The sequence below is a fragment of the Cinclus cinclus genome, chromosome 31 (assembly GCF_963662255.1).
Source record: "Cinclus cinclus chromosome 31, bCinCin1.1, whole genome shotgun sequence".
Lineage (NCBI taxonomy): Eukaryota > Metazoa > Chordata > Aves > Passeriformes > Cinclidae > Cinclus > Cinclus cinclus.
In genome coordinates this window covers 34640-62089 of record NC_085076.1, presented here as the reverse complement: position 1 = coordinate 62089, position 27450 = coordinate 34640, and the positions used below count along the sequence as shown (strand labels likewise).

Below are 27450 nucleotides of genomic sequence, written 5' to 3'. Positions count from 1 at the left end.
ATCACAGAGTAGTTCAGGTTGGAAGGGATTTAAAGCTCATCTCGTTGCACCCCGTGCCATGGGCTGGGACACCTTCAACTAGATTGGGTTGCGCCAAGCCCCATCTAATCTGGCCTTGAACGCCTCCAGGGATGGGGCAGACACAACTCTGGGCAGCCTGTTCCCAGCCGGAAGGCTGAGACAAAACAGTCCCTGCATCCTTGTCTCATTTCTCTTTCCCGCTCAGGTTTTTGTCCTCCTGTGCCATCATTCTCTGAGGTTGAGCCAAAGCTGCAACTCCCCAGGGCAGGATGTGAAATGTGAACTGGACATGTCCCAGTCTCTTCTCCCAAGTAACAAGTGAAAGGACAAGACAAGAAAAGATGTGCCAGAGGAGGTTTAGGTTGGATACTGGGAAAATTTCTTGCGTCTTAAGTGTGGTCAGGCTCTGGTACAGCCTGCCCAGGACAGTAGTGGAGTCCTCATCCCTGGAGGAATTTAGAAGATTTGTGTATGTGGCAATTGGGCACATGGGTTAGCAGTGGGCTTGGTGATGCTGGGTTAACAGACTTGACCTTCTCAGAAGACTTTTCCAACCTTAACGATTCCATTATTCTATGAAAATGTGCTCTGCACCACTGCTTTCTCAAGAACCCCTGTCCTGGAGGAAAAGGGGAAGTTTGATTCTTGCAGGGCTTGTGCCCAGGGAGCAGAGTCCCTCCTTCTGCTGGAGGAGACAATCTGGGGGGAATAACTTTCCAAAACCTGGGAAAAATGGGGAATCTGACCTTTCCCTAGGGAGAAGCAAATCTCTGGTACCATTGGGCAACACACAGATCCAGACCTGCTAGACATCAGCTTCCAAGTAACTGGAATGAGTACAAGGGAGATAAAGGACAATGACTCAGGTTCTGCACCTCTCCTTGCCTGCCTGTCTCCCATCCTCATTGGCAGTAGTAGCTGTACTCAGAAACAGACATTTTTGGCAGCAGCCTGGTGTTGCTGCCTGCTAACAACTGTGTTGGGTACAAAACCATAATTGAAATTACCATAACCATCATAATATAGCAATATATTTCATAGTTAAAATAAACTATTATGCTTTCCCCTATCATTAAAAAAGAAGCGAGCAGTACAGAGGCAAGATACAAACCCAGGTGAAATCTCCTTAAGTCTGGACAGAAACATCCATGAGTTTGCAGAGAGACCGTGGAATTTTTCTGGTATTTCTAGGATAGTTTCTTGCAGGCAGTGCAGGAGGGAGAGTCGTTGAGCAAAAAAAGCCCCCAAGACTGTGCCAAAAATGGGGCTGTCTGGGTTAGGTGGGTCCTGGAGGGTTATTGGGGATTTGCCTCATTGGACTGTGGGGTCAGATGCTTCGCAGCTGCAGGTCAGCATCTTTGCGATTTTCCTCTTGTGCTGTTCCTCCTCCTTGGTTGGTGATCTCAGCTCTTCTCTCTGTTTGTCCCGATGTCCCCTAGGGTATCCAAAGTGATCATCTCAGGTGTGTGGACAGGACTGGCTGGGGAGCATTTACTGGAGTTGTTTACTGGGGCTGTGCCAGCCAAGGCTGCTGGTGACCAAGAGCTGCCGTCAGGGAGCAGGGCAGCAGCTCTGGGTGGGCACGTTGGGCTGGACTGCACTGGGGGCTGCACACCATGCCTGCCCTCACTGTGGCTTCAGGTCAGCTCTGCGGTCCTGGCAGTGGGGCTGGAAGGGGGGTTAGTTGTGGTGCTGGCCACGGTGGAGTCCAGTGCTGGGGGTAATGGATCAGGGCTACTGGCACCTGTGTTGAAGAACTGGCAGGAGAGTGGGTGACGGGGTGGGATAGGGGCTTTGGGGATTCAGGGGTATGGAATGGGGGGTGCAGGGTGGGATAGGTGTGTGGGGGTATGTGGTATGCAGGGTGCAAGGTGCAAGGCATAGGTTGCAGACCCTGGGCTGCCAGGTTCCAGGCAGAAGGGTTGTTGCAGTGCAGGTTGTGCTGAGATGAGGCCAGGGGAGGGAGGTTGTGGGTTGCACAGGGATCCACTGCCCCAGCCCTGTCGAAATCCCACTGCAGCAGTAGCTGGCCCAGAACAAGAGTCTCTTGCTCCAGTTGCAATCCCAACACTCTCACCGTGGTCCTTACCACCTCCAGCCTTGGGGCCTGTGAGCTGACAGCACCTGCTCTTGTCTCACTTGGTTGGATTTTCCAGACTTGGTCATGAGCCTGGCAGGGAGTTTCCTGGATTCCTGCTGGCAATATTGATCTTTAAGAATCAATACTTCCTCTGGCTCTCTGATGCCCCAGGACACGTCTTCACACTTTGCCCTGTGCACAGCGCCATTCCATGGGCATTTTGCTCCTATCTGAGGCCCAGAAAGCATTTTTCTCCACTAGCTGCCTGCAGGCCAGGGAAAATGCTGCATTTCAGACTCTTTCTCAGAATTTTCAATATATTCTCCATTGCTATGCTGGGAACCTCCTGACAGAGATGAGCATGAGCTTCTGCTGGGCAAGATGGATGGGGGGGGGCACCCATAGACATATGGGGAGCAGCAGCTGGGCTGAGAATAAATCAGGGGGGGCTTCCAAGGCAGCAGTGAATTCCCAGACATCCATGGGATATCAATGATACTAGTTACCAGAGCTTGCAGGAACAGCTCATTCCCGGAAGTCATGTATTTCCCACTGGCCAAGGACCAGTAGCAATAGGCACGTGCCTACCAGGCAACAGGGATGACTGTGTTTGGTCCCCTGCTACCAACACCTCTATAGCAGAGATCCTCTGCAGGAATCTCATTTTGCAGTACTCCTGCAGTTGCCTTACAGCCTTCTTCCTCCTCCTCCCAGGGCCAGCATGGGGGCTGTACTCCTCACTAGCTACTGCTTAATGCCAGCTGCAGGACACAAGTAGAGAAACCACCTCACACCACTGGCAGCAAAGAAATTCTTCAGCATTGTGGGTGTAGGGTTGGCGGTGCAGGAGGGTGGTGTGTCTCTGCCCCTACATGCACACAAAATCCAGCATTATTTATGGAAGGGGAAAAGTTACAAAGGAGAGCATTACAGGCTGAGTATACCTGGAGTAACACAGTGACTGATTACAATTACTGACACTGCTGGGTGAGGTGTAATTAATATTGCAGAGTAATTACATAGTTACTTCATCTGTTTAAAAATAGGTAAGTATTCTCTGCTGAGTTTTCATGGAAAGCAGCAAACACCAACCCAAAATCAGAGCCTGGCGCAGCTCCATGCAAGGATCCAGGGAAGCCAGAACACAATACTGGGGAGGAACTGAGGAGGAAAAAGGGAGAAATGGTGAAAGCAAAACAGAAGGTGGCTGGTTCCAGAAGCAGCGAAGTGATGCCAAGATTACCTCAGGAAGCTGAACACCAGCAAGAAAGTATAATGGAGTCTGAGGTGCTGCACTTTGGCAGGCTTGGGCAGCAGTACCATTGCCGAGATGGTGCCAGAGAGTGCTGCTGCCCTCCACCAAACCCAGCAGAAGTGGCATGAAGGCGATGGGCCTTGTTTTAAACAGATGAAGCACCTGCCCCTGCTACCACATCACTTGCCAGTGAGCTCCTGCTTGATCCTGGTGCCAACTGGGCTCAAGCACGGATGTTCCCAGCACAAGTGGAGACAGTTGGAGCTGATGGGGTGTTCATTCAGCACTTCTGAGACTGCTGCAAAGAGCCCACTGGTTTTGCAAAATGCTGGGAGGCTCCCAGCAGGCAGTGATGTGAGCACCTGGAGACCCCCTCAGAGCCCGGGCTGGCCTGCCAGCCCCATTGGCTGGGGGCAGCCCTGCGTGGCCCTGCATGCTGTAGGCACTGCTTTCCTGGCTCTGGCATGAGTCTCCAGGCAGGATGTGACACTAAGGACCAGAAAGAAGAAGTGTCCATTGTTCTTCTCTGGGTACAAAACATTAACAGCTCCAGAGAACTCCCCAGGAAGGTTACAGCCAGACATTGTCACCCAGCTGTCAGTATGAGGGGGCTGTCCTGTGGATCCTGGCAAGGAGATGGGATGGAGCATCAGCAGCGTCAACCAGAGACTGCATAACGAACCCCTCACATTGGCATCTGCCTGGCGAGGTTTGGCAATCATGAGAGGGGCAGGGGGTGAGGGGAGTGCCTCAGGGAGAAAAGCTCTCCCTCCGGTGTCTCCGTTGCTTCAGTGCTTCTGACTTGGTGTTTTGTTTTGTTTTGTTTTCAGATGTGAAGACCTGAGATTGAGCGTGGGTTTTCTGTCTCTCACTGGACGCCATGGCACAGGCTGGCCCAAGGCATCACCTTCTGTCCTTTTCCTTCACCACGTGTAGAGGCACCTGAACGGGGATGCAATTCCCGATACCAAGGCGTTGGCAAAGCTCCGAGCATTGCTCGGCACTGCTGGTCCCACTGGCTCCAGCTGAAGGGTCCTGCAGTGGTTCAAGGACCAGAAGAAAGTTCACAGAGACCTCATGATCTGTGTGGAAATGTTTCTCCTGTCCACGGTGGGGCTGAGGGGCCGCGTTTTAGCAGCTACTTGAGCTCGTGTAAGGGGTGGGGAAGGAGGTGGAGCTGACCCCAATGGGGCTCTCAGAGAGAGGTGTTTGGGGGGTGCCCACTGGCACACCAACCCCCCGGGCCTCCAGGACAGCAGTGAGAAGGCGCTGCTGCTGCTGGCGCAGCATGTCGGCCATCAGCAGGGGCAGGGAGTTGAAGCTGACACTGAGCTGCTCCAGCTTGGATTCCAGGCCACTGATCTGCTTTTCCAGGTCCTCACTGCGGTCATTTAGCTCTGTGATGAGGTCGTACATCACATTCTGCATCTAAGGAGGGGACACAGGGGACAGTGGCGGGGTTAATACCATGGCTGGAGGAGTTAGTACCACTGCCACTAGCAGAGCTCACCCCTTTACCCCTTTCTGCCCTGAGAACTGCCCAATCTCAGCCCACCCCAGGTTCTCCAAGGGTTCTGTGACTGCAGTTTGGCTCATCCCTGGCCATCAAAGCAAGGAAACTTTGCTGGCCCTGTGCTGCTGAGCAGTGGTGTCCCTTACAAAAAGGGTTGCAGGGAACCCCATGTATATGTTTCTCCTCCTGCTTTGCAAGGGCAGCCATCCCACAGCAGCTATTCCTTGCTGACATTTACTGAGTCAGAGCATTTTGCGGTCAGCCAAGTCTGCTTTAGTTCTTCCAAGTGAAGAAAAACACTCAGTCTGGCCAAGCCACAGGGTCCCTGTGGGACTTGCCTTTGAGAGGTCGACAAGGGTGTTGGCTTGGTCACTCAGCTTCCTCTGCTCCATCTTCACACTCCGTAACCTGGGGAGAAGGAAAGAGCACATGGCTGTACTCCCTCCCCTCTTTCAAACAGCACCTGGAGACCTGCCTGCATCCCGGGCAATGAAAAACTGTCCCCACGCCCCTGCCAGGAACAGGATCCTAGTTTATCCGGAGCTCAGTCTGCCCCCAGCCCACTGCACAGCCTCTTACTGGTGGATGGCTTGTAGGAACTTCCTCTGGTGCTTTCTGACTTTAGCATGGTCGATCTTCTTCAACAGCTTGGTGTGCTTGTAGATAAGCCATGTTTCCCTCAGGACGTTGGCTGCTGCATTCTTGATCTGAAAAGGAAGAGTGGCTGCAGGTCACCAGCCACATGAGATTTCACAGAGACACTGGTCTGGCTCTGCCATGAACCAGTGTTGCAAGAGCACTTGACCTGGTCCAGCTGGAGCGAGGCGCTCAGCTTTGCACCCGCACGGTCTCCTGGACTGTTGCAAGGGATGTTGGGCAGTTCAAGCAGGAGTAAGAGAAGGTAGAGCTTTTGGCCCTTGGTGCACTCACATCCCAGTCCTACACTGCACTCATGCTCCACCACTTGGCTCTTTGCCTACACACAAAGTTGTACCATAAGCCTCAAGAAAAAAATCCCAAAGTTTTTCTTGATTCCTGCACCCATCTGCCAGTCTTGGCAGGTGCCAGTTGTACTGCCGGCACTGGGACATGACTTCGGCAGACTCTCCAGCTCAACCATAGCTTGGCTGCTCCAGGAGGAATTGGCTGCTGTCTGCCTGGCATGGAGCATGCAGATCATATCAATGGACAGTGGAGCAGGGCTGACCAGCTGTTTTGCTTTCCCAGCCTGGTTTCACCAAGGTCCTGACTATTCCTGGGGTGTCAGGGCTTTGTTTGGGGCTTTGCTCTCTGGAGTGAAGTGGGTGCCCTGGTTACATCCCACCACTGGTTGCCTTTCCAAGGGCTTCACTGATGTTCATTTTGCCACCCTCCCTTCTAAAACATATTCTAGTGTGCAGAGCCCATTATATGATCAACCAAACAACCACTGTTTGCTGATGCTTTGCCATGATGAGGCTGCCAAGACCAGCAACCTTCTAATGCTCTTGCGTGCTACCAGGGATGTGACACCAGATCCTGGTACGACAAGGTCATATCATGAACACCCCAGTGCTGGATCTAGGTCCTTCTTCAGGGGAGCCTCATGGTGTGGTTCTTTTCTGTGGGGGGTGCTGAATCACCAAAACCCAGTTATCTTCCTGACACCAAGAGAAGTGAAATCATGCTCTGGAAGAGGACAGAGTATGCTCCCAGAGGGAGCATCACCTTAGTCCCTGGAACAGAGCTGGTGCTCTTTGTCTCAGTATAACACTCGTGCCTGCACTATATCCACAGCACTTGGACAACTTCCTCAGCACTGGTACCTGTAGGACCCACATCCAAAGATGCCATCACCTTCCTCTCCTGTTGTAGCCTCACCCAGAGATGCTGACACCTTCTTCCACTGTGGTACCCACTTCCTCCTGCCATGGTAGTTCAAATCCCCAGCTCCTGGCACACAACAATGCCCCCAACTCCTGCTGTCCCTTATGGCACCTTACCCGCTTTGTCAGTTGTGTGTCCATCATGAAGTTGTGGACGTGCTTCTCAGCTTTGGTGAGCTCCAGCTTCCTGGCCACCACAGCCACCACCAGTGCTGTACATCCAGCACCCTGTCCAGGGACATTAGTTGGGGAAACAGTTTGTCACCCTTTTGTAACACCAGCACTCCCACCCTCATCCCTGCAATCCACTAATTAACTAAAGCTGCATGTCCTCCCCATTATCCTAAAAAGAAGGTATTACAGAGCCCGGGTGTCCTTAAGTGGCTGATGATGGGCTGTGTAACTAATGGGAGAGGCCAGGGCTGTTAACAAGGTCAGCAGTGGTCAGTGGTGAGCCTGTGCCACTGTGGGCCAGAGATGTGCCCTGTGCCACTGGCCAGTGGGATGAGGAGCCTTCGACTTCTAAGAGGTCTGGGGTGGGAGAGCAACGGGAAAGCACCAGGCAGCATGGGTGAGAACAGAGAAGGGGCCCCAAATCAGGACCCTTCAAATTGCCATGTGTCCCAATAGCACCAGCTGGAAACTCACTTATTCCAGCAATTAGGGCCAGATCTGTGTGGCAGCCGTCATCTCCAGAGCCTCCCTGCTGTGCTCCTGAGCTCTGCCCACTGCTGCTCCTACCAGCTGGGTTGCTTCCCCTTAGTGCTCTGGCAGAGTGCTGTCAGCCCTACCAGCTCTCTTTATAGAGTCATTAATTAACCTAATACCCTGAATCCTTCAGCATCCTCAAAGGTTCTGCTGCACACTCTTGACTCCCACCACCTCTCTCTTCCTGGCAAAGTGACTACCCGTGGGGCTGACTGGGGAAGCCCAGCAAAGCCTCCAACCCCATTGGGCAAGGGTGTCTCTGTTCCCAGGGGTGGGGGGCTGTGCTGCGTGTGGAGGGACACTTTGCGAGATGGTGTCTCACTTCAAAGTAACCTCTGGTAGGGGAAGACCTTTGGGAGCCTGCAGCACCAGGATCTCCTCAGCTGAACCAGCAGCTTCTCCTCTGCTGGCAATTGCTGCATCACCCCTATCCATAGGGATTTTCTCCCTTGCTTGGCTCCCACCAATAATACCAGCCTTGCTGTGTCTGACCTCATCCAAGACAGATCAAAGACTTGAAGATAATCTAGAATTAATACCTCTTGGTGGAGCCTCCCCAGCTGGTATTCATGGGGTGTCAGCTTGGTCTGCCCTAGCTGGGAGGAGGGATGGCTCCATCCCCAGGGCCTGGAGCTGAGGTGGGCAGAGCCAGGGTGCTGATGGTTGGGCTGGATCTGTGGAGGAACCATGACCAGAGGACCCCCAGCTGCTCCTTCAGCAGCCCTGGCTGGAAAGTCCCACAAGCCAGGAGATCTCGTGGTGGGCTCCTTGGGGCAGGTACGCTGGAGGCCCTGGAGAATGGTGACCTTTTGGCCAGAAGGAAAGGAACCCATGGCAGATAAGCAATGGAAGCCAGATGGTGTGGACTAGGATAGCCAAGCCATGCTGAGGTGCCCTTCTCCCTGGGGACATCACTGACTCCACCATAGGCCCTCCACCCTTACTGAATGTGGGTCCAAATCCACCCCAAATTCATCAGGTGAGACAACTCCATCAAATTCCAGGCTATGAGACCTCAGAGCTGAAGTCATTAGGTCTTGTACATGGACAAAACAGCTGAGAAACAGGTCCCTGTGAAATCCAGTTGCTCCGCCTCTGCAATGGGGACAGGCAGAGCCCACAGAACGGACAACCAGCTTGGCATGGCCCTTACCATGATGCCAGTGAGCAGGCAGACTCCCTTCCCACAGTAGGTGTGTGGGACCATGTCACCATAGCCGATGGAGAGGAAGGTGATGGAGATGAGCCACATGGCACCCAGGAAGTTGCTGGTTACATCCTGCTGGTCATGGTACCTGCCAAGGAGACATGGACATCAGTATCACAGCAGGGGACAGGGATAGACGTGGCAGAAATGGGGGTACTTGGGCACAGTGGCTCCCCCAGCACGGGCTGTGCTGGGGTACAGGATTAACAGCACAGTAGGATGTACTATAGTAGCAGTGGTTGCACAATTTCTGGCACTGGAAAACCCACATGGACAAAATGACAGCAAAATCTCAGTGGAAAGGGCTTCTGCTTTCAGTCAGACCTGTCACCACATCCCAGTCCTGTTGTGTGTCCCCAGTATCATGTGGTGCTGCAGTGAGAATTGGCTGATGGGAGAAAGAGCTGTGGCTCTGCAAAGCCCCTGACCACAGCAGCTCCACTGACATCCTCCCCTGCATCCTACTGGTGCTGCAGCCAGGGCTGTGCTGCCCCAGAAGACTGTGCTGTCAGCAGCCCCAGCAGAATTGCTGGGGATGGATCCTATCGAGCCTCTGGCATGCACTTGGTTTTCAGGAACAGAGGAACAGCTCACCACTCAACACACAGCACATGTGGAGTGGCTGCAGCTTTGGGAATGCTGCAAATTTTCCAGGTCCCTGCTGAGATGTGAGGTCAATGACCACTCTGGCTGTCCCAGACATTGGCTGTGGCTCTTCCAGCAAACAAGAAACCAGGGGCCCCAGCTGCCTCCAGTTCCCCAGGGCTGGTGCAAGCACAGCCAAGCCATGCAGGTATGTTTCCTGAGGGATGCAGTGCTGACTCCTGGCATCAGAGCAGGGCTTGGCCCAGCCTGAAGTGGGACTCAGCCCTAAGTCGGCAGGGGCAGGCAATACCTTTACCCCACTTTGAATAGGATGGTTGTTTTCCTGCCTCCCTGGCAGGCTTCTCCCAACCTCTTCACAGAATCCAGAGAGGGAAAACAGATGGAGCTTTTGGCAATCCCAACTCCAAGATCATCACTCGCAGAGCAGTTGGGTTTTCTCCTCTTCTGAAATGTTTTTCCCTCAGCTGGAGACTCAAATGAGGACCTGGTGCAGAGGAAAGCACCCTTAGCTGTGGCGAGACTCACTCTGGGTAGGGTTGGCACTCCCCAGAGTTCCAGCACCAGCAGTGGGGCATGCACACTTATCCTGTCCAGTGTATTCTCCTGAGGAGAGCTGAGCCCACCTCATCCTGCAGGATGGAATGTCCTGAGGGGACAACCCCAAAAGCATCATGTGGGACAAGGGGCCTACAGGCTCACTGGACAGAGGGACATTTTCTCTTCTGAGTAGCACTTCAAGCAAGAATTGATAAACCAGAGGGGCTGGCACACACCATGGCTGGTGTGGGCAGAAAGAGGGGCCACCTGCTCACGCCACGGGTTGCCGCCATCAGTCAGACACCAGCACTGGTTTCTGTTGTCCCCTTGTCTGCCTGCTGCCACTAAGGCCACAGCCACCCTCACCACTGTGGCAGCTGTGAGCATCACCCTAATGCCATGCCATGCCATGCCATGCCACGCCATGCCATGCCATGCCATGCCACGCCATGCCACGCCATGCCATGCCACGCCATGCCACGCCACTGTGGCAGCACCATCCCGGCTGAACTGACATCAGGACGTTGGGCAGCCCCAGCTCGTGCTCCAGGCTGGATGCAGCCCCGTCCCAGGAGCAGGCTGGCTGCAGGAATGAGCACACGTGTGAGCACACATCGGCGGGCAGGCCCAGCAGCGCTGGCAGCACCGCAGGCGGCTGTGTGTGGTGGCCAGGCGAGCAGGCGAGGTTGCTAAGCGACTCCTGCCTTCGGAGAGGTGCTGCCCCGTGGTGCTCACGGGAGGATGCTGCGCCCACAGTCACTGGAGACCACAGCTCAGTGCCGAGGAGACGTACCATGGCCGTGCCACCCCAACCTGAGAACCATGGCATGGAGAGGTACAGCCACTTCTAAACTGCCCAGCCCCAGTGGGTGCTGGTTGGGAATGGTCCTGCAAACTGCAGCAAATTGGTTTCCAGTGACATCACTCTGGACAGGGAGACACATCCTGGGAAACTCCTGTGTGAGCTGTGTGACCCCCAGGCCTGGTACATGCACAAGTGATATTGCATCCCTCACACATGGAGCATGTCCCAGGGGTTCTGCATTCCCCCAGTCCTGCATCCCCCAGGACTGACGCATCTCCAGCCCACCTGGGTTTGCTCCTGCCTCTCTGTACATAGAGGGATGTGATGGCAACTGCGGTGCCAATGATCTGCAGTGCCTTGTCTGCATAATTTCTGTTTGGGTTTTTTATTTTTCCTAATAGTTCTTCATTGCATTTTCCAGCCTAAGCCTCGCCAGGTGGGGGATTACCCTCCTGTAAGTGTCCTAGATGCCTGTCTGCCTGCTCCCTGTTTAGGAGACATAAACCACAATTTCTCAAACACAATTAGGCAGTGCCTGAAGATCCAGCTCATAAGGAGAGCATCATTAAGGGAGGCAGGAAGGCAAAAATAGCCAGTAAAAGCTCATAAAATCTCAGTGTGCCATACCACACCATTGCCACAGCACTTACAGCTGCCCTAATACCCCTTTGCAGCATAACCAGAGCAACGGGTTCCCTGGGGAAGGGGGGGGGGGGGTGGCCTTCCTCTCACTTTGCAAGCAATCTAGAAGCAATCTGGATGTCCCAGGTAACCCTGGGGACCTAGTAGGTGTGATCCCTCATACCTTAGTTCCAAGGATGACACAAAGCTGCCAAAAAAGGACAGTTTTTGGATGACCTGCCCTCCCTTCCCCAGACGCTGCTGGCACCCTGCACTGTGGCTGTGGAGAAAACCTTCTGTCCCAGCACTGGGATGCCACCACTACAACCCCCTGGTTCCTTCAGAAGACAAAGAGTGGTGGCAGGTCCCTGAGAGATGGAGGTGCAATGATACCCACCAGGCTGGTCGCCACAGCAACGCCGGTGCTGAGCACACTGATGCTGGCATGATGCCATTAGGCTGTGGGTTTGTCACCACAGTGTTGTCATGGCAGTGCTGCTAGAGCCTGAACCAGGCCCTGTCACTTACCATCAGCACCTCTGGCCCCTCCCCATACACAGCTCCCCAGCTCCCACCATTCTCCATGTCTCCCACCCATGCTCCTGAGGCTTCTGGCACTACACACTGTCCTCTTCCACAAGGACCCTGCCTGGCCTAGGTACTGCACTGTGAGGACAGGGCTGACTCTGCTCTGCTTCCTGCCTGTGTAGACAATTGGTAACAACAGGGCTTGGTGGAGGGAACCTGTGGCTGCTGAGGGCCCAGAGCCCTGCACTGCTCTTACAGGGTGTTGGGACATCACATCTCCATTGAGAATCTCAAACTGCCATGAACCCCAAAACACAAACTGTTGAGCATCCAGAACCACTGCACATCACCATGAAGTCCTGAACCACTGCACATCCTGAAGCATGGAGCATCCTAAACCTCTGCACAGCCCAAACTTCTGCTCATTGTGCTTGTATCCTGAACTACTGAGCCTTCCAAACCACCATGCATCTCAAACCTACGTGCATTATGAACCTATATGCATCCTGAACGGCTGAGCATTCCAAACCACCAGGCATTCCAAAGTGCTGAGTGTCCTGAGCTGCCAAGCATCCTGAACTGCCACATACCGCAAACCACTGCTCATTCCAAACCACTGTGAATCCCAAAGTACCACACATCCCAAACCCCTCTCACCTCTCACACACACGGACTGTCCATGCAGCGATGATCCAGAGGGAAATGCTGAAGACCAGCAGCACTGTCCCAGGGCAGATGGTCATAAGTGTCTTCATGACAAAGCGGGTGTTGAAGTTAATCTTGTTGAGTGCCCCAATGCTGCGTGAGGAGGCATCAGTGAAGAGCTTGCTGTGCAGCAGCATCACCCGAGCAATCAGGTAGAGGCGCAGGAACATGGGAATAGACAGGATGATGTCCACATCAGCCTCTGCCCGAGAAGGTGTGTAGGAGAAAGCCAGGCGAGCTGTCCAGAAAAATTTGTACTCCCCAGGAATGGGGTGTATGGCACAAACCAGCATCTCCAGGCTGATGTAGAGGATGCGCTCATATGTCATTGCTATCCGCCAGTCGTCAGCTCCATTGTCAATCACAAAGAGCTACCAAGATGCAAAACCACTCTGTTACTAGTGGCCCCACACAAGTTGCCCACTGGCATCCCTCCCTCCACAGGCAGTGGGGGTCTGACACCAGAGCCAAGAGGAGATGGGTGTGGCTTAGCCAGAAGTTCTGGGGATGGATGGAGAAGAAAGACATGAGAATGAGTCACCACCAGCTTCTCTGCTGCCCACCTAGTGTGTGTCAGGGATGGTCACGTTGCAGGGGACACCAAAAGCTTTAAGGTACCTAGCCTTGAGCACACACCCAGGCACAGCATGGTGACAGCTCACTCAAAATCTGGCTGGAAGGAACCCACCTCCTGGAATGTCCCCCTCATCCAGGCCACAGAGATGGGCAAACCACAGTGCCACAGAGCATCAGCATCTGCTCCGGGTGCTGCACTGATTTCAATGACAGTCATCACACCCTGAGTGCCAGAGCAATATCTGGGCAGTGAACGCCACAGTCAGAGCATCCAGCTGCTGGCAGAGATGGGATTCAGTTGTCATGGCAACTGATGGTTCATCCTGGGTACACCAGCTCCTCTCTCATCATCAGTGAAGGAGTTGGGGTCTCTGCAGGAGCTGGGAAGATGGCAGCTCAGTTGGCCTCTCTGCGATGCCACCAGAGCCCTGGGAGTCACCCACCCTGTCCTGCCTCGGCAAGGCTGTCCTGAGGCTGCCATCGGCTTCTGCCTGGTGTGACAGGGACACCAGTATCACCCACAGCAGCAGGGATGTGCTCAGGGCCTCTCTGCAAGAAGCACGTGGCAAAGAAACCACCAGGAAGGGATCCAAGGGGGATGTGGCAGCTAGCGCTACTGTCCATGTCCTCAGTCCTGCAAGCATGAAATGATGCTGGCTTGCTCATGGATCCAGGGCTGCACACAGCCAGGGCAGCAGACTAGAGGTGGGTGGGGAGCATGGCCCCAGCTGGTGTTGAGCCCAGGAACAACCCTCCTGCCCTGCCAGAGGCCCCAGTACACCTGTGCCAGCTGCCTCACTAGCACAGCATGGCACTTGGGGCTCTCCCTGGGGATGGCAGGAGCCACTGGGACTGACTCACAGAGTGGCTGTCCCAGCCACCTCCCTTTCTGTAGGGAAAACTCTGCTCCTTTTAGCTGCTTTGTTTGAGAAATTGTTTACAAAAATGCTCCAAGCTGTCAAGGGAGATCCTCAGGCATTTAGCAAGCTGACAGCCTATTCCTTCCTGGAAAAGGGTGTTAAAATAAACAAATTAGCAAGCGGAAAAAGGGAGGAGCCTTTTGTCTGCATGGTGAGGGGTTGCCATAGGCCAGGGAAGGGAAGGAGCAAGAGAGGGCTTGGGCAGGATTCCCCTGAGCCAGCCCCTCTCAGTTCTGTACCTGTAAAGCATCAATGTGGGTTTCCATGGAAACCTAGTGTGGTTCGGTGGTACCCAAGGGGGCACTCCCCAACATATCCAGCATCACTGGCTCCAGCAGGGGAAGGAAAAAGACTTTTGGCCACCACATCTCCAGAAAAACAAAACCCAAGGAAAGCTACTGAGACACCTCATGGGGACTAATGTTTCACCAAAAGCATGAACAGCCCCAGGCTGTTGTTATCCAAACATTTAGACAAGGGGTCTCTGCCCAACCCCCCCCCCAAAAAAAAAACTTGGTGGGAGCTGGCAGCATTGCCAGAACTGCTCTACTTCACGTGTTGTGATAATAATGTGGTGCTGGCAGAGCATGGCATGTTCTGCCCTAGGCACCAGAGGTATCATTGGGGTGCCGAATGATGCCTCAGCCCCAGAGAAACTGAGGCACAGGAAGACCTTCAAGTATCCCAAAGGAATAATTAACACAATTAGAAGGAGGACAGAATCACAAACTGGTTTGGGTTGAATAGGATCTTAAAGCTCATCTCATTCCACCCACTTTCACGGGCAGGGACACTTGCACTAGACCAGGTTACTCCAAGCTCCATTCAACCTGGCCTTGAACACTTCCAGTGATTGAGGCAGCCACAACTTCTCTGGGCCAGAAAGGAAGAGGGAATCCTGAGGGAAGAGGCTGAAGTCATTGTTTCTCAGAGGTTGGGAGGTCTGACAAGTGCCATGGCCAGGTGAGCACAGTCCCCCACCTCGGCCGAGAGGTACAAGAAGTTGAGAATTTACAGCTCTGGGAGCCCCATTCCATTTTGGTTGGATTATCAACAATTCCTTCATAACACTTTATAACATATAGGGCAACATGCAGCCAGCACAACTTTGTTTGGAGCAGGTCAAGTCAAACTCATCTAATTCCCTGTCTTGACAGTGTAACTGGCCTGGCAGAGCAGCTGGGAACATGGTGAGGTTCAGTCCCCATGTGCAGAGGGACAGCAGTGAGACTTTGGCTCTGGTCAAGGCAGGAGAAGTAGGATGACCTGTGTGCTGCCTGGGTGGATGTTGTGTTTGCACAACCCACTGCCAGGAACAACAAGCAGAGGAAACAGTGAGAACCGGGGGCAAGGCTCACCCGGCTGACCCCAGCCACCGTCATCCTGGGGTAAATATTATTCCAGCAAGAACCAAAGCTCTCAAATATTTGCCTTGAGCAACTCACCCCCAGGCTTCATCCCCATGTTGGGGGGTGAGGCTGAGCTGGAGTGGAGACTGCAGGGACAGAGGCAGGCAGGGAATGGGATGCTGATGCCAGTCCCCTATATGGCAAAGCCCCTCTGTCCCCCAGCCCCAGGAGGGACAAGGTGGGACTATGATGTACTCAGAGCCAGGGGCTTTGACACCCCTTCCCAGGATGCTCCTTCTCCTGACTGGTGATTCATTCTTCCCATGCACAAAACAGGCTGGCATTGTGCCGAAGCTAGGTTGCACAGGGAAGCACAGCCTTCCTGGAACAAACTGGGAGTCCTTTAACTTCCCAGGGAGGAAGAGAGTGTGCAGCCCTGATTAGGAAAGGATTTCGTGACTTTCCTTGGCACTTTGACTGGCCTGAGCCCTTCCTGGCTGTAGTCTCCCCCAGCCACCACCATATCTGTCAGGCTCCTGGGGCTCAGACAGACGCCTCGGTGCCTGGCCTGACTGCCCCCCAAGAACCCTCACTGCCCCCCAAAACCCTGACAAAGAGGAAGGAGGCTCCAGGATGGAGCAGGATGTGAGCTCAAGTACTGTATCCCACTCAGGTGGTTGGCAAACCCCACAGCACACCCCAGCAGCCCCTCACTAGGCATTGATGATACCAGGACCTACCTGCACCTCCCGTGTGTGATAGGCGATGATGAGGCCCAGCAGGATGACAGTGGAAAGGCTTATAAGGCATTTCAGGGCCAGGGAGAACATGGAGTCCTGCAGAGTGAAAGCAGGAAAGGCATTAATGGGTATGAAGCTGTGGGACTCTGCTGGCACTGGACTCCACACCCTAAAGAAAGTACTGCCCCCCAACACCTGCAATCCCCATCCTCAACAGCACTTTTGCTGCTTCAGCTTCCCCCCTAAGCAGCTTGACACAGTAGTAAGGGCACCATCAGTACCATCAGCATCACTGGCACCTCCAGCATCACTGGCACCACTGGTACCACCAGCACCATGTGCCCTCTCTCCAAAACTCTTTTTAAATTCTATTCTGCTTATTTAATTCTGAGTGCAGTTCCCAGACACCCCTCTGAGATGTGCAACACCAGTGCCCTGGCCCCATCTAGCCTGAGCCCAGTATTATGGTATACAAAGAGATGATCTAACTAGACCCTCCAGCTAATTGGTCTTATGTAAATTAAACCAGTCCCTGATTTATTGATGACTGAACTGGCACGTCCCCAGGACCCCACTGGGAAAAGCAGGTTTCACTGTTCCCTTTGGATACTGGTAAACTTATGTGTATGCCAGCCACAATCCAGCCCTACTGATGCTAGGGCATTGGCAGCCCTTCACCAAGATGTTATTCCCAAACCAGCCCACCTTACTACTGCACCCATCCCACACCTCCACGCCATCCCCGACATGCTGAGCCCCAGTGTGATGACCCATGGCACACTCACAGCATGCTAAGACCTAGCATAATCATGGCATACTGTCCTTGGCTCCCCAGTGTGCTGGGCTGGCTTTGGTCTTGTTTGGCTCCCTCTCCCCAGTGTTCTTCATCTCCACAGGGTGTTTGCACGCAGAGAAGGGACTATTTGCTGTGGAGGCGGTGCCGCATTGTTAACAACTTGGCTCTGGCAGTGCAATTGTGTGGATATAATGGCTGGTGCTAGGAAAAGTGCTGGGACTAAACACTACTATTAACAGGCTAACACTCCAGGGCAGCATTGTGCCAAGGTGGCTCTGGTGAGACCCTTCCCAGGGACACAAACCCTGCATGGGCACCCACTGCCCCACTTGGCAAGTGTTACACGATGTTTATCAATGCCTCCTGCCTGAAGAGACCTGTCAGGAAGAGCCATTCCCAGATCCCATGCTTGCAGCAAACAACATTTGGCTGAAGTGGGGAAAGACCTTGGCACCCCTAGAACATGTACTGCCCCACCACGTGGATGGTAGGATGCTTCACTCTGGTAGTGCTGCACACGTGGTGGGAACCAGTAATATTGTCCAGGACCTGTCCTGCCCACAGTCAATTGAGAAGCAGGGAGCAGGCAAACCCTGGCCAGTGTGTCCTTGTTTCTCAGCTCAGCCCTGGCATCCTCTGCCTGGGAGCATGTGGTGTCATGGCTGGGGCCATAGGGCAGGGTTGGAGCTGCACTGACATCCCCATATATACAATGACGGCCAGCCCGGATCACATGCACTACCACACTCACGGTCATGTCCCTGCCACTGAGTTCTGGTTTCTCACTGGAGGCTGCTGGGGGGGTGGGGGGGGGACGGGCGGATTTACATACAGCTGCTGCAAATCTGGCCAAGGGCCTGTGGAGGCCTGAGCCAGGAACTCTCCTGCACTCTGTGGTTGTCAGCACAATTGTTTGTGTCACAGTGGGGCAGGGGCGTAGCAGCATGTCACAGCTGCTGCATGGCAGCAGCGCTGACTCACAGGGTCTTCCCCAGCTGACACAGCAGCTCAGCGTGGTGGGGGGGGGCTAGCGAGCATGGCAGCGGTGCTGCTGGCAGCTTGGTAAGGGTGGACAGTCCCCCTGGCACCAGGCATGCAAGCACATGGAGCCTGCGAGGGTGGCTGCAACTCAACAGGTACCAGATGCAGATGGGGGATGGTGGTTTGGCTTTGCTCTAGCCAGAGGGGAGTGGGAGCCACCAGAAAAAGGCTCTGGCATTGAAGCATCTTTCTTTCTTGGCAAGGATGCCAGGGATGCCACCTTAGTACTAAGGCATGCCTCTGCCTCAGAGCTGTGGAACTGCTGCCCGCAGCTTCCACATGCCAACTGACCCTGGCAGCTGTAGAAAGATGGGGCTCAGGAACTTCCCCACCAGATACCTCGGTGGGGAGGCAGAGAGTTCTCCAAACCACAGGACCCCCAGCGACATGTCTCACTTCCTCTACCTCTTCTGCTCACACTGCCCTCCCCACTGCCCATGCTGGGAAATGGCAGGAAGTGGTGAACAGCCCCTTCCCACCCTGTTTCTTCCCCTCCACTGGCGGCATCATGGCATGGGGACCCCCACTGGCTGCACCCCAGCCCCCTCAGCAGCACCGTCCTGCTGACGCCCATGGGTGCTGGTGGGGGTGCCGATGCCTTCCCTTCTCTGGATAGGTATAAATAACATGACAGATGTCTATACAAAGAGTTATTCATATTGCTGCCAACCAGCACAGCCCGAGAGCAGGAGTTGGAAGGGCCGGGGGGGGGGGGGGGGGGGGGGGTAGGGGGAATTATAAATAAAATACAATGTCCTGCAAAAAAAAAGGTAGAAAAAAGGGCAGGAAGGGGTGTGGAGGAGGAGGAGGGAGGGGGGTACTTTGCTGCACCCACGGGGGCACAGTGCTTTTGAGCAGTGCACTGCCATGCCAGCAACAGGCACCACAGACCTCAGGGGGTCGGTACCTGCTGCTATGAGTGCATGGGGCAGCACCCACCAGCACATAGTACCCGTACCTCCAGCCAGGTGGTCACCCTGTCCAACACCTGTGGCTGCAGCATCCACTAAAGCTCTGGGAACATTCTGTCAGTCACCAGCCAGCCTATGCACTCCAGATGGGCCAAACAGCTCCATATTTATCCCATGGGATAGATGAGGCAAATGGCTCCATGCTCACCCCCCCAGGCACCATCTGCTGCCACCAGCCCCACACACACCCCTCTGGCCCCGTTGGTACCTTGGAGTAGAGCCCCCAGGAGAGCTCGGTCTCAATGACCATGACGACAATGCCAAACATGCCGAAGATGAGCGCGTAGTCGCTGAGGCGCTTCCTCTTCTCGAATAGTGCCCGGCGGTGCCCAAGCCGGTAGCCAATGTTCTGCGCCTTGCGCTTGGGCCCCTTGGTAAAGGTGGTGGGAGCTGGCCGGGCAGGCGGGCGGGTGGGACGGTGGGTGGCAGGCGCATGGTTGTCCTCACGTGAGACAACAATTTCAGGTGGTTCACCAGCACCAAAGAGCTGTAGGGGTTGTGCCTCCGGCTCGGCCTCGATGAGGTTCCGTCGGGATGCGCTGAGTCGGCTGAGGGGCTTCATCACCCCTCCGCTGTACTTGCAGGAGCTCATGGCAATCTCGGTGAAGGGGTTGCTGTCCCGCCGATGAACCAAGGGGCTGGGCTGCCGATGTTTGCTGCTAGCTACCCCAGAGCCCGTTGGGTGGTCGCCGAGGTTGAGCTGGCTACCGTGGCGGGAGGAAGGGTGGAGGGCGGCGGGGGCGGCGGGAGGAGGAGGAGGGGCCCGTAACGACCCGGGCGAGGAGTGCAACAGGCTGTGCTGAAGCGGCGGCAGCGCGGAGGGCGGCGGTGGTGACCGTTCATCCCCCGGTAACGGGCAGGGACACCGACCATCCTCCTCCAAGTCCCCCACGCCCGAATCGTGGAGATGCCCCGATGCCTCCATGACGGCGGTACCGGCGCCGCTTTACAGGGCACCGGTTCCGCTTTACTTGCCACCGGCCCCGTTCGCTGGATCATGAATGGGCTCCGTGCTCTCGCCGCTATCGCCGCCGCCACCGCCCCCGCCGCTGCCGCTGGCCCGGCCCCGCAGCGCCATTGGCCACGCTGGGGCTCCCCGCAGGCTGACATCATCCCCGCCCGCTCCCCGCTTTGTATCTCCCCCTCCATCACACCCCCGGTTCCTGCATCTCTGCGGGGTCGTTCAGGATTGTAGTGCATCGGGTTGCACCAGGCGCCAGTACCCGTGCGCCCCGACGGACAAGTCCCGAATGACCCCTCATCTCTTTAACGCATTGGACTCCCCCACGAGCATCCCCCCTCCTTTTATATAATTCCTCTTAATCCCTTTATAGAGGCTGGAGATTACGAGCAGCAGCTGGAGCAGGTGCTCCCATCCTAGGGGCGGGTTATGGATGGGGGCCACGATGTGTGTGTCTCAGGATGTCCCCAAGGTCGGGGTCAGGGTAATGGTAGACCCAGAGTACATGATATATGCATGTAGATGTATAAAGGGCCCTAATCCACCCTCAACACCCGCAACCCACCCTGGAACCACCACTGCCACCCCCCCCCCCACCCCTGCCGTGCACAGCTGTTGCTGGAGAGGAGCAGATATGAGTCTGGGAAGCAGATAATCTGTAGGGAATTGCTAGAAACGTTATTAAAATATACTTGGGCAGCTAGAAACCTTATTAAAAGACACCATGAAACATCCAGCTGGTGACCCCCTGCTTGGACAGAAGGTATTGAACTGCACTTCTGCCTCCCAAAAGCTGGGAAATCCATGGGGGTGGGGGGGGTGTGGGGCAGGATAACCTGTGTGTCCCTTCCCCAGAAATGAGACACAGGCCCAGTATGGCAGTGGTTCTCCGTGTCAGAGCTTTATTCCAGAGCAGGAAGCATTAGCAGGAGGTGGAGGGGGAGATGCTGAGGGGCTGGGGGTAAGGGGAGGATGATGCAGTCCCCAAGCCCCAGCCAAGAGACACAGAGCTATAGGCTTTTGTGGAGTGACTGCACCAGCACATCCAGCTGCTCACCCAGGGCCACCTTATCCCCGTCATTGCTGATCACCCAGTCAAAGGCCACTCCCTGGTCCAGGCCGCACTCAGATTCAGCGTCGTCCACCCCTGGTAGCACAGAGCCCAGGGGTTCTCCAAGGATGGTCAGGATATGTCTATCCGTATCCCCCATCATGACCACACTCCCCAGAGGTGGGGGCCTTGATCCAAAGCCTCTTGCTCCCACTGCCAAGGAACGGTAGTGGAGGCAGCAGACCTGTGCCCATTGGGCAACCCCAATGGTCACACCAGGCGAAGCTGCCCCTCACTTGCTCACCAGTGACAAAGACCCAGTTCCTCCTCTTCCTTGTCTCCTCAGTAGCCACCACCCGCACAGTCTGCACCACATCCCCATAGGCATCCCGGAACCACTCCACATCCGAGAGGCGCCGTGTGTCACTCACCACCTACGCAGGGGCTCCGTCAGCACCTGTCCTCTGTCCCAGTGCCCCTGTGCACTCCCCAAAACTCACCCACACTGGCTGCAGCGCCCCCTCCACTGCTGCCCGACAGAAGAAGCCAGGGTCAGTCTGGCGCTTCTCCTCACCCCAGCGGATCATGTCCTGGCGAAACAACTCCTTGTAGGTGCTGGCATCCAGGAGTTGCTGAAAGTCGAGACCATGCTCCTGTGGGGAAGGGGGTTCAGTAGGCATAGCCTGGGCCAACGAGCATGGCATGGCACAGCTACGGTTGTTGCAACATGCCATGCCTCAGCACAGCCTGGTGGAATGGGATAGCTCAGTACAGCACAGTACACAAAAGCCTGGCACGATGTGGTACAGCATGATCGTGGGATGGCACAATTTGGCACAGCATGTCCTGACATAGCTTGGTATGGTGCAGCATGGCAAAGCATGCTCATGTGGTGCAGCTCAGCACAGCATGGCAAAGCATCAGGTGGCACAGCACAGTGCAGCAGGGCAGGGCACAGCTCAGCACTGTGTGGCGTGCTGCAGTACAGCACGAGCACGGGAAGGCACAGAACTGCAAAGCACATGCTCTCGCACAACTCAGCGTGTCACGGCATGGCTTGGTGTGGTATGGTATGAGTGTGAGACGGCACAGCATGTGGAAGGACACGGCAGTGCCCGGCATAGCTCAGGATGGTGTGGCACTGTACGTCATGATGTGGTACGGTACAAGCGTGGGACGGCAGAGCACGGCAGTGTCCTGACACAGTTTGGCAGGGTGTGACAAAGCTCGGCGCGGCCGTGGTACCTTGGCGTACTGCTCCTTGAGGGGCCCAGAGAGGCGCAGAATGGTGCAGACGTCGGGGCCCAGCCTGTGGGAGAGGAATAATCGGGCACGGGCACTGGCACTGGCTCCACTCGACTAAGTCCCGGCCTCTCTGTCCGGTACTAACCCCACACACCGTGCCTTCCCCGCCCACACCCCAGGCCGAGTCCCGCCTCGCCCGGTACCGGCTCCGCAGCTCCTCGGCCACGAAATCCTTCCCCGATTTCCTCTTCCCGCTCAGCAGCAGTACCACGCGCGGTGCCGCCATGGGCGCTCCGTGCCGCCCCGCCCCGCTGACGCCGCCCCGCCCGTCTCACGGCGCCCCCTCCAGGACAGAGCCAGCACTGCAGCGTGGGTGCCCGCGAATCCCCGCGGGATATGGCGGATCCTGCCCCCCAGCATCCTGTACCTCAACATCCTGCACCCCAGCATCCTGTGCCCCCAGCATCCTGCACCCCCCGTATCCTGTACCCCAGCCTCCTGTTCTCCCAGTATCCTGCGTCCCCCAGCCTCCTATACCCCAGCATCCTGCACCTCCAGCATCCTGCGTCCCCCAGCATCCTGTACCCCAGCATCCTGCACCTCCAGCATCCTGCGTCCCCCAGCATCCTGTACCCCAGCATCCTGCACCTCCAGCATCCTGCGTCCCCCAGCATCCTGTACCCCAGCACCCTGCACCCCCCAGCCTCCTGTACTCCCAGCATCCTGCCCCCAGCATCCTGTACCCCCAGTATCCTGCCCTCCAGCATCCTTTACCCCAGTATAGTGTACCCCAGTATCCTGTACCCCAGTGTCCTGTAGCCCAGCAGCCTGCCCCCCAGCATCCTGTACCCCAGTGTCCTGTAGCCCAGCAGCCTGCCCCCCAGCATCCTGTACCCCAGCCTTCTGTACCCCCAGCATCCAGTACCCCCCATATCCTGTACCCCAGCCTCCTGTATCCCCAGCATCCAGTACCCCCCATATCCTGTACCCCAGCATTCTGTACTCCCAGTATCCTGTACCCCCCAGCATCCTTTACCCCAGTATAGTGTACCCCAGAAGCCTGCCCCCCACCATCCTGTACCCCAGTATCCTGCCCCCCAGCATCTCGTATCCCCAGTATCCTGCACCCCCAGCAGCCCTCTGCTCTCCCCTTCCCCCATTGCCCATACTTCCTCCTTACACCTTTCGTCCTCCTCTCAAACTCCCTTTCCCCAGTACCCTGCTCCTCCCAACATACCCTTTCCTCGCAGCATCTGCATTCCCTCAGCACTCTTCCCTCAACAACGCTTATTCCACTTCTGCACCCCACTTTCTCCCAGCATCCATTTCCCCCAGTAACCCCTTTTCTCACCGAGCACCCTTCTTCCTCAACATCCCTATGCCTCCTCTGCACCCCACTTTTTCAACTGCCCCTCACTTCCTCCAGCACTCCCCTTTCCTCTTCACTATTCCTCCTCTAAATCCCCATTTTCTCTCAGCGCCCCAAATAGCCTTTCTTCTCCCCCAGCAACTCCCTTCCCCTCCAAAGCACCATATTCCTCTCTGCACTCCCTTTTCAACTGCATCCCCTCTTCCCCAGCAGTCCTTCCTCCTCCCTGCACTTCTTCCTTCCCTCTCACAGCACCTTCTTTGCCCATTGCACCTGTTCCCTCTGCTCCCCCCTTACATCCCCTATTCCTCCTCTGAACCCCTATTTCCCCAGCTCTCTTCCCTTAGCACCCTCCCTTCCCCCCACCCCCAGAACAATTTTCCCCACACCCACACAGCTCTGCCCAGTGGCGACTTTATTCATGGTGGCAGTGCAGCATCACACAGTGCACTTGATTGGGGATGTGGCCCTACTTGGCCCTACAGGGTACAATGGTAGCCCCTAGACCCTCACAAACAGCACGTGGGGAGCCCTTGCGTGGGGGTGCTGGCACACTACTACACTGCCCCCTTGGCTCTACCCATGCATGCCATGCTGCCTTGGGGCTCTCTGGCTCCACATGTTCCTGGAGGTGCTGCAAGAGAAGGGGAGGTGAGATGGGGTGCAGGAGGGGGGAATCCCTGGGGAACCCCAGCACCACCCACCCCAGCTCACCCACTGCAGTGCCGCAGCATGTACTCCTCAAAGCCATCAACCACCTCCTTGTTGCCCCACTCCTGCCACGCCACCTCCTCAAGGAGCTCCTCCATATCATCCACAAAATCAACAAACCGCAGGCGGTCATGGGCAAAGACACCATCAGCCCTAAAGGCCCCATCAAGCTGCGATGCCAGCTTTCTGAATTGTCTCCCTAAGCCCACCTGTCCCATGAAGTTCTCCAGCAGTTGCAGGAACCGCACCTTCTGCACTGGCTCCAGCGCAGCCCCAAGCACTGCCTGGCCTTCCTTGTGGGCACAGTCAGTCACCCCAGAACAGCCCTGAGGTGCCCGGTACCGCCTGAGCCAGGGAAACTCACGAGAACCATGCTGGGGCTGGCTGTGAGACAGCTTTCCCCAGGCTTTGCCTGGCTTGTGCTCACGGGGGATTCGGGGATCCTTCTTGTGGGGTTTGCCATGTTCTCTCCTCTCCTGCTCATGGGGGGACCCCCTGGTGCCATGCTGCTTGTGCCACCTGCTCTCCTTGTCCGCATTGAATGGCTTCTTCCAGGGTGTGGAGAAGGATCCCAACCTCTCCACCTCCAGTACCTGGGCCAGGTGCTGCTCCAGGGTGCTTAGTTCTTCCACAAGCCCCCCGAGATCCCCAGAGCCCCGCACACGGTCCAAGGTGTCCGCTAGCTCCTGCCGCAAGGAATCAAGATTGCCCTGCCACCGCGCTGCAGCCTTGCCGCGCATTGGCGCACCTGTGGTAGGTGGTTGCTCTGCTGTTGGCTCCCTGGGGCTGCCTGGTGCCCCCGCAGCCTGCAGGCGCCGCAGCTCAGCCCGGGCCTCCCGCAGCGCAGCAACTTCCCGCTCCAGCGCCACACGCAGCTGCGCGTTTTCTGCGGCCAGGCTCTGCTGCTGTGCTCCAGCTGCTGCCGCCTCACCCTCACTCTTGCGCAGCAGTGCCCGCAGATCTTCCTTGTGGGCCTGGGGCAGGGGTGGGGGGCTGTGAAAGAGGTGGCAGCAGGAGAGCAGCACCGGGACACAGCACTGAGACATGGCACTGGGCACCAACCTGTAGCTCCGCCTGCATGAGCCGGATCTCCTGGTTCTCTTTGGCCAGCTTGTCCAGGAGTTGGCTCATGGACTGCACACTCTGTGAGTCCCCAGCATCTGGCAGAGGGGACTTCTGCTCAGAGTCCTGGAGGACAGCAAGGTTGGGAGCTCTGGGGGTGTTGAGGACACCCTCTGCCCGCACTCAGCCCTGCTTGAGACCCCTCCTTACATTGCTCTCTATGGACAGCAGAGACTCCTGCTCCCCAGCAGCCAAGTCCCAACTCCTCACACTCTCCACAGGGCCTGCAGAGGACATGGGTCTGAATGTCCAGGGTGCTGCAAGATGCCCCCCTGCCTGGGTGGGATAGTCACCTGTACTCACCATCTGCCATGTCGTAGATACCACCTGGGGAGAGGAGGGGACAATGAGGGGGATGTCTGGACCCTACCCTGTCCCTGGGGCCTTAGCCACTGGGACCCCCACTTACCAATGATCACCAGCAGCCCCACAGCAACCAGTGCCAAGGCACCCAGCAGGTACTTGCTCATACTGAGCCCATCATCACCATTGTCTGGTGTCCCCTGGTGTGGGGCAGGCGTGACAATGGGGAGTCCAGGATGGGGCTTGTGGCCCTGCCGCCACCGCAGCCCCTCCATGTTATTGCCACTGCTGGTACAGCACTCGTCTTCCATTGTTGGCCCTAGGGGGAGATGGAGGGGATCTCCAGGGAGGGTCTACACCTAAACACTGTAGCACATATTCCCCCCAGGCCAGTCCCCTGACCTGCTTGAGGGGTGTCAGGGCAGGGTTGTGGCTCAGCCTCAGCATTCAGCTCCTCCTGCTCGTCACTTTCCAACCCGCTGGGCTCTGCAGAGCCATGCAGGGCAGGCACTGCCCATGCCTTGGAGTCTTCACACTCCTCTGGGTCCTGCAGACAGGCACCGGCACATAGGGTGTCCCTCTGTAGGGAGCAGCCCACCAGTTCCAGCTCAGCCCCAGGCCTCCCGGTTCCAACTCACCCCCTGCCTGCTGCCCTCAGGGCACAAGGTCTGGCTGGGAAAGGTAGTGGCACCATTGGTGGTCATGGCTGGGAAGAGGCAGAGCATGGGGATGAGAGTGGCACAGGAAGGTGACACCAGGCTTGCCCCATACCCATGGTTGTTGCCTGCCTGTGACTGTCTCCTGGGTGCCTTCATCCACCTCCTCTGGTTCCTCATCGTCAGATCTGTGGGAGGTTGAGTCCTGCTCTGGACCCACAGTGTCAATGGGCAGACCCTAGGCGAAGGGGGGACATAGGGAGTCACCTTTAGCCCCGACCTCCATGCGCACCACTCTGCCTGCAGCCTCAGGTGGGCTCTAGGGGGTGTGCCGGTGGGTCTTCAGCTCTGGAGGGGGGCCTGCCTTAAGGGGCCCAAGGCATGGGGTGCATAGTTCTGGGATGCTGCCCTGGAGATCTCCAGCAGTGAGGGTCTGCTCTGGGGGTTGCCAGCCCTCACCTCACTGCCTGCCAGCACCCAGCTGCTCTCTGAATCTCGGGGATCCAATTTCTCCGCCATAGGGACAGTCCAGTGCTACCTGCAAGGACACAGGCAGACGCAAGGACAGCGGGACACGACCCAGCTCACAGTACCAGCTGGATGTGACCGGGAGAACCATAGTCCCAGTACCAGCCAGTCACTTCAGCCTGTAGCTGGGGGGCTTTTAGGGAGCTGCCCCGGTGCACCGGTTCTGCGGCTCCAACCCCACTGACACCAGCTGCTGCCGTGGGGTATTTTTAGCCGGTGATGCCGCCCAGCAGGTGGACGGGAGACGCAGAGCCTGGCGTAGGGAAACCTGGGGCCCCGGTCGGGATCGCACCGCCCCACAGCAAAGCGGCAGCACCGGAAGGGGGTCTCGAGCAGCCCCCGCCCCTGTGTTCGCCCCCCCCACCAGCCCTGGACCCAGGACCTCCCTGGGGGTGACGGCCCCGCCGCTGACAACCCCCTCCTCTCCGCTGCCCACGGCTTCGTCCGAGGTGCGCCCGCGCCCCTGAGCGCCGTCCCGATCCCGGCTCCGGCCTGGCAGGGAAACCGCCTCCCCGTGCCCCGGGCGGTACCTGCACCCTCTGCGTCCTGCCCGGAACTTTCCCCGGGGCCGCCACCACCCCCGAGACAGAGTGCGCACGTGACGCGAGCAGCCAACCGCAACCCGCGGGGGGCGGGAATAGCGGGCGCGGCCCCGCCAGT

General features: G+C 56.5%; 3 protein-coding genes across 7 annotated transcripts; all 3 read right to left on the bottom strand.

The window, feature by feature from the left end:
- Positions 1-4487: 4487 nt before the first annotated feature.
- Positions 4488-19769, bottom strand: KCNN3 (potassium calcium-activated channel subfamily N member 3). Its single transcript, XM_062511395.1, has 8 exons — positions 19053-19769; positions 16037-16132; positions 12404-12822; positions 8596-8737; positions 6852-6962; positions 5449-5576; positions 5208-5277; positions 4488-4784 (listed from the first exon to the last, which is right to left on the bottom strand). The coding sequence occupies exons 1-8, from the start codon at positions 19767-19769 to the stop codon at positions 4488-4490; spliced, it is 1980 nt and encodes a 659-aa protein (XP_062367379.1).
- Positions 19770-20753: 984 nt separating this feature from the next.
- Positions 20754-22422, bottom strand: PMVK (phosphomevalonate kinase). Of its 4 annotated transcripts, none has more exons than XM_062511561.1 (5): positions 22305-22422; positions 22102-22165; positions 21357-21509; positions 21161-21290; positions 20754-21069 (listed from the first exon to the last, which is right to left on the bottom strand). In XM_062511561.1, the coding sequence occupies exons 1-5, from the start codon at positions 22385-22387 to the stop codon at positions 20816-20818; spliced, it is 684 nt and encodes a 227-aa protein (XP_062367545.1). In that variant the 5' UTR covers positions 22388-22422; the 3' UTR covers positions 20754-20815. The 4 variants fall into 4 exon arrangements, with proteins under 4 accessions (XP_062367545.1, XP_062367548.1, XP_062367546.1 ...); XM_062511564.1 differs by having other exon boundaries at positions 20754-20952; positions 21357-21488; XM_062511562.1 differs by having other exon boundaries at positions 21357-21446.
- Positions 22423-23890: 1468 nt separating this feature from the next.
- Positions 23891-27034, bottom strand: PBXIP1 (PBX homeobox interacting protein 1). 2 transcript variants are annotated; one of them, XM_062511430.1, is made up of 10 exons: positions 26722-27034; positions 26395-26500; positions 26245-26312; positions 26009-26153; positions 25713-25925; positions 25607-25630; positions 25454-25527; positions 25244-25369; positions 24185-25155; positions 23891-24104 (listed from the first exon to the last, which is right to left on the bottom strand). In XM_062511430.1, the coding sequence occupies exons 1-10, from the start codon at positions 26779-26781 to the stop codon at positions 24047-24049; spliced, it is 1845 nt and encodes a 614-aa protein (XP_062367414.1). In that variant the 5' UTR covers positions 26782-27034; the 3' UTR covers positions 23891-24046. The 2 variants fall into 2 exon arrangements, with proteins under 2 accessions (XP_062367414.1, XP_062367415.1); XM_062511431.1 differs by having other exon boundaries at positions 26245-26278; positions 26378-26500; positions 26722-26776.
- Between the last annotated feature and the right edge of the window lie 416 nt (positions 27035-27450).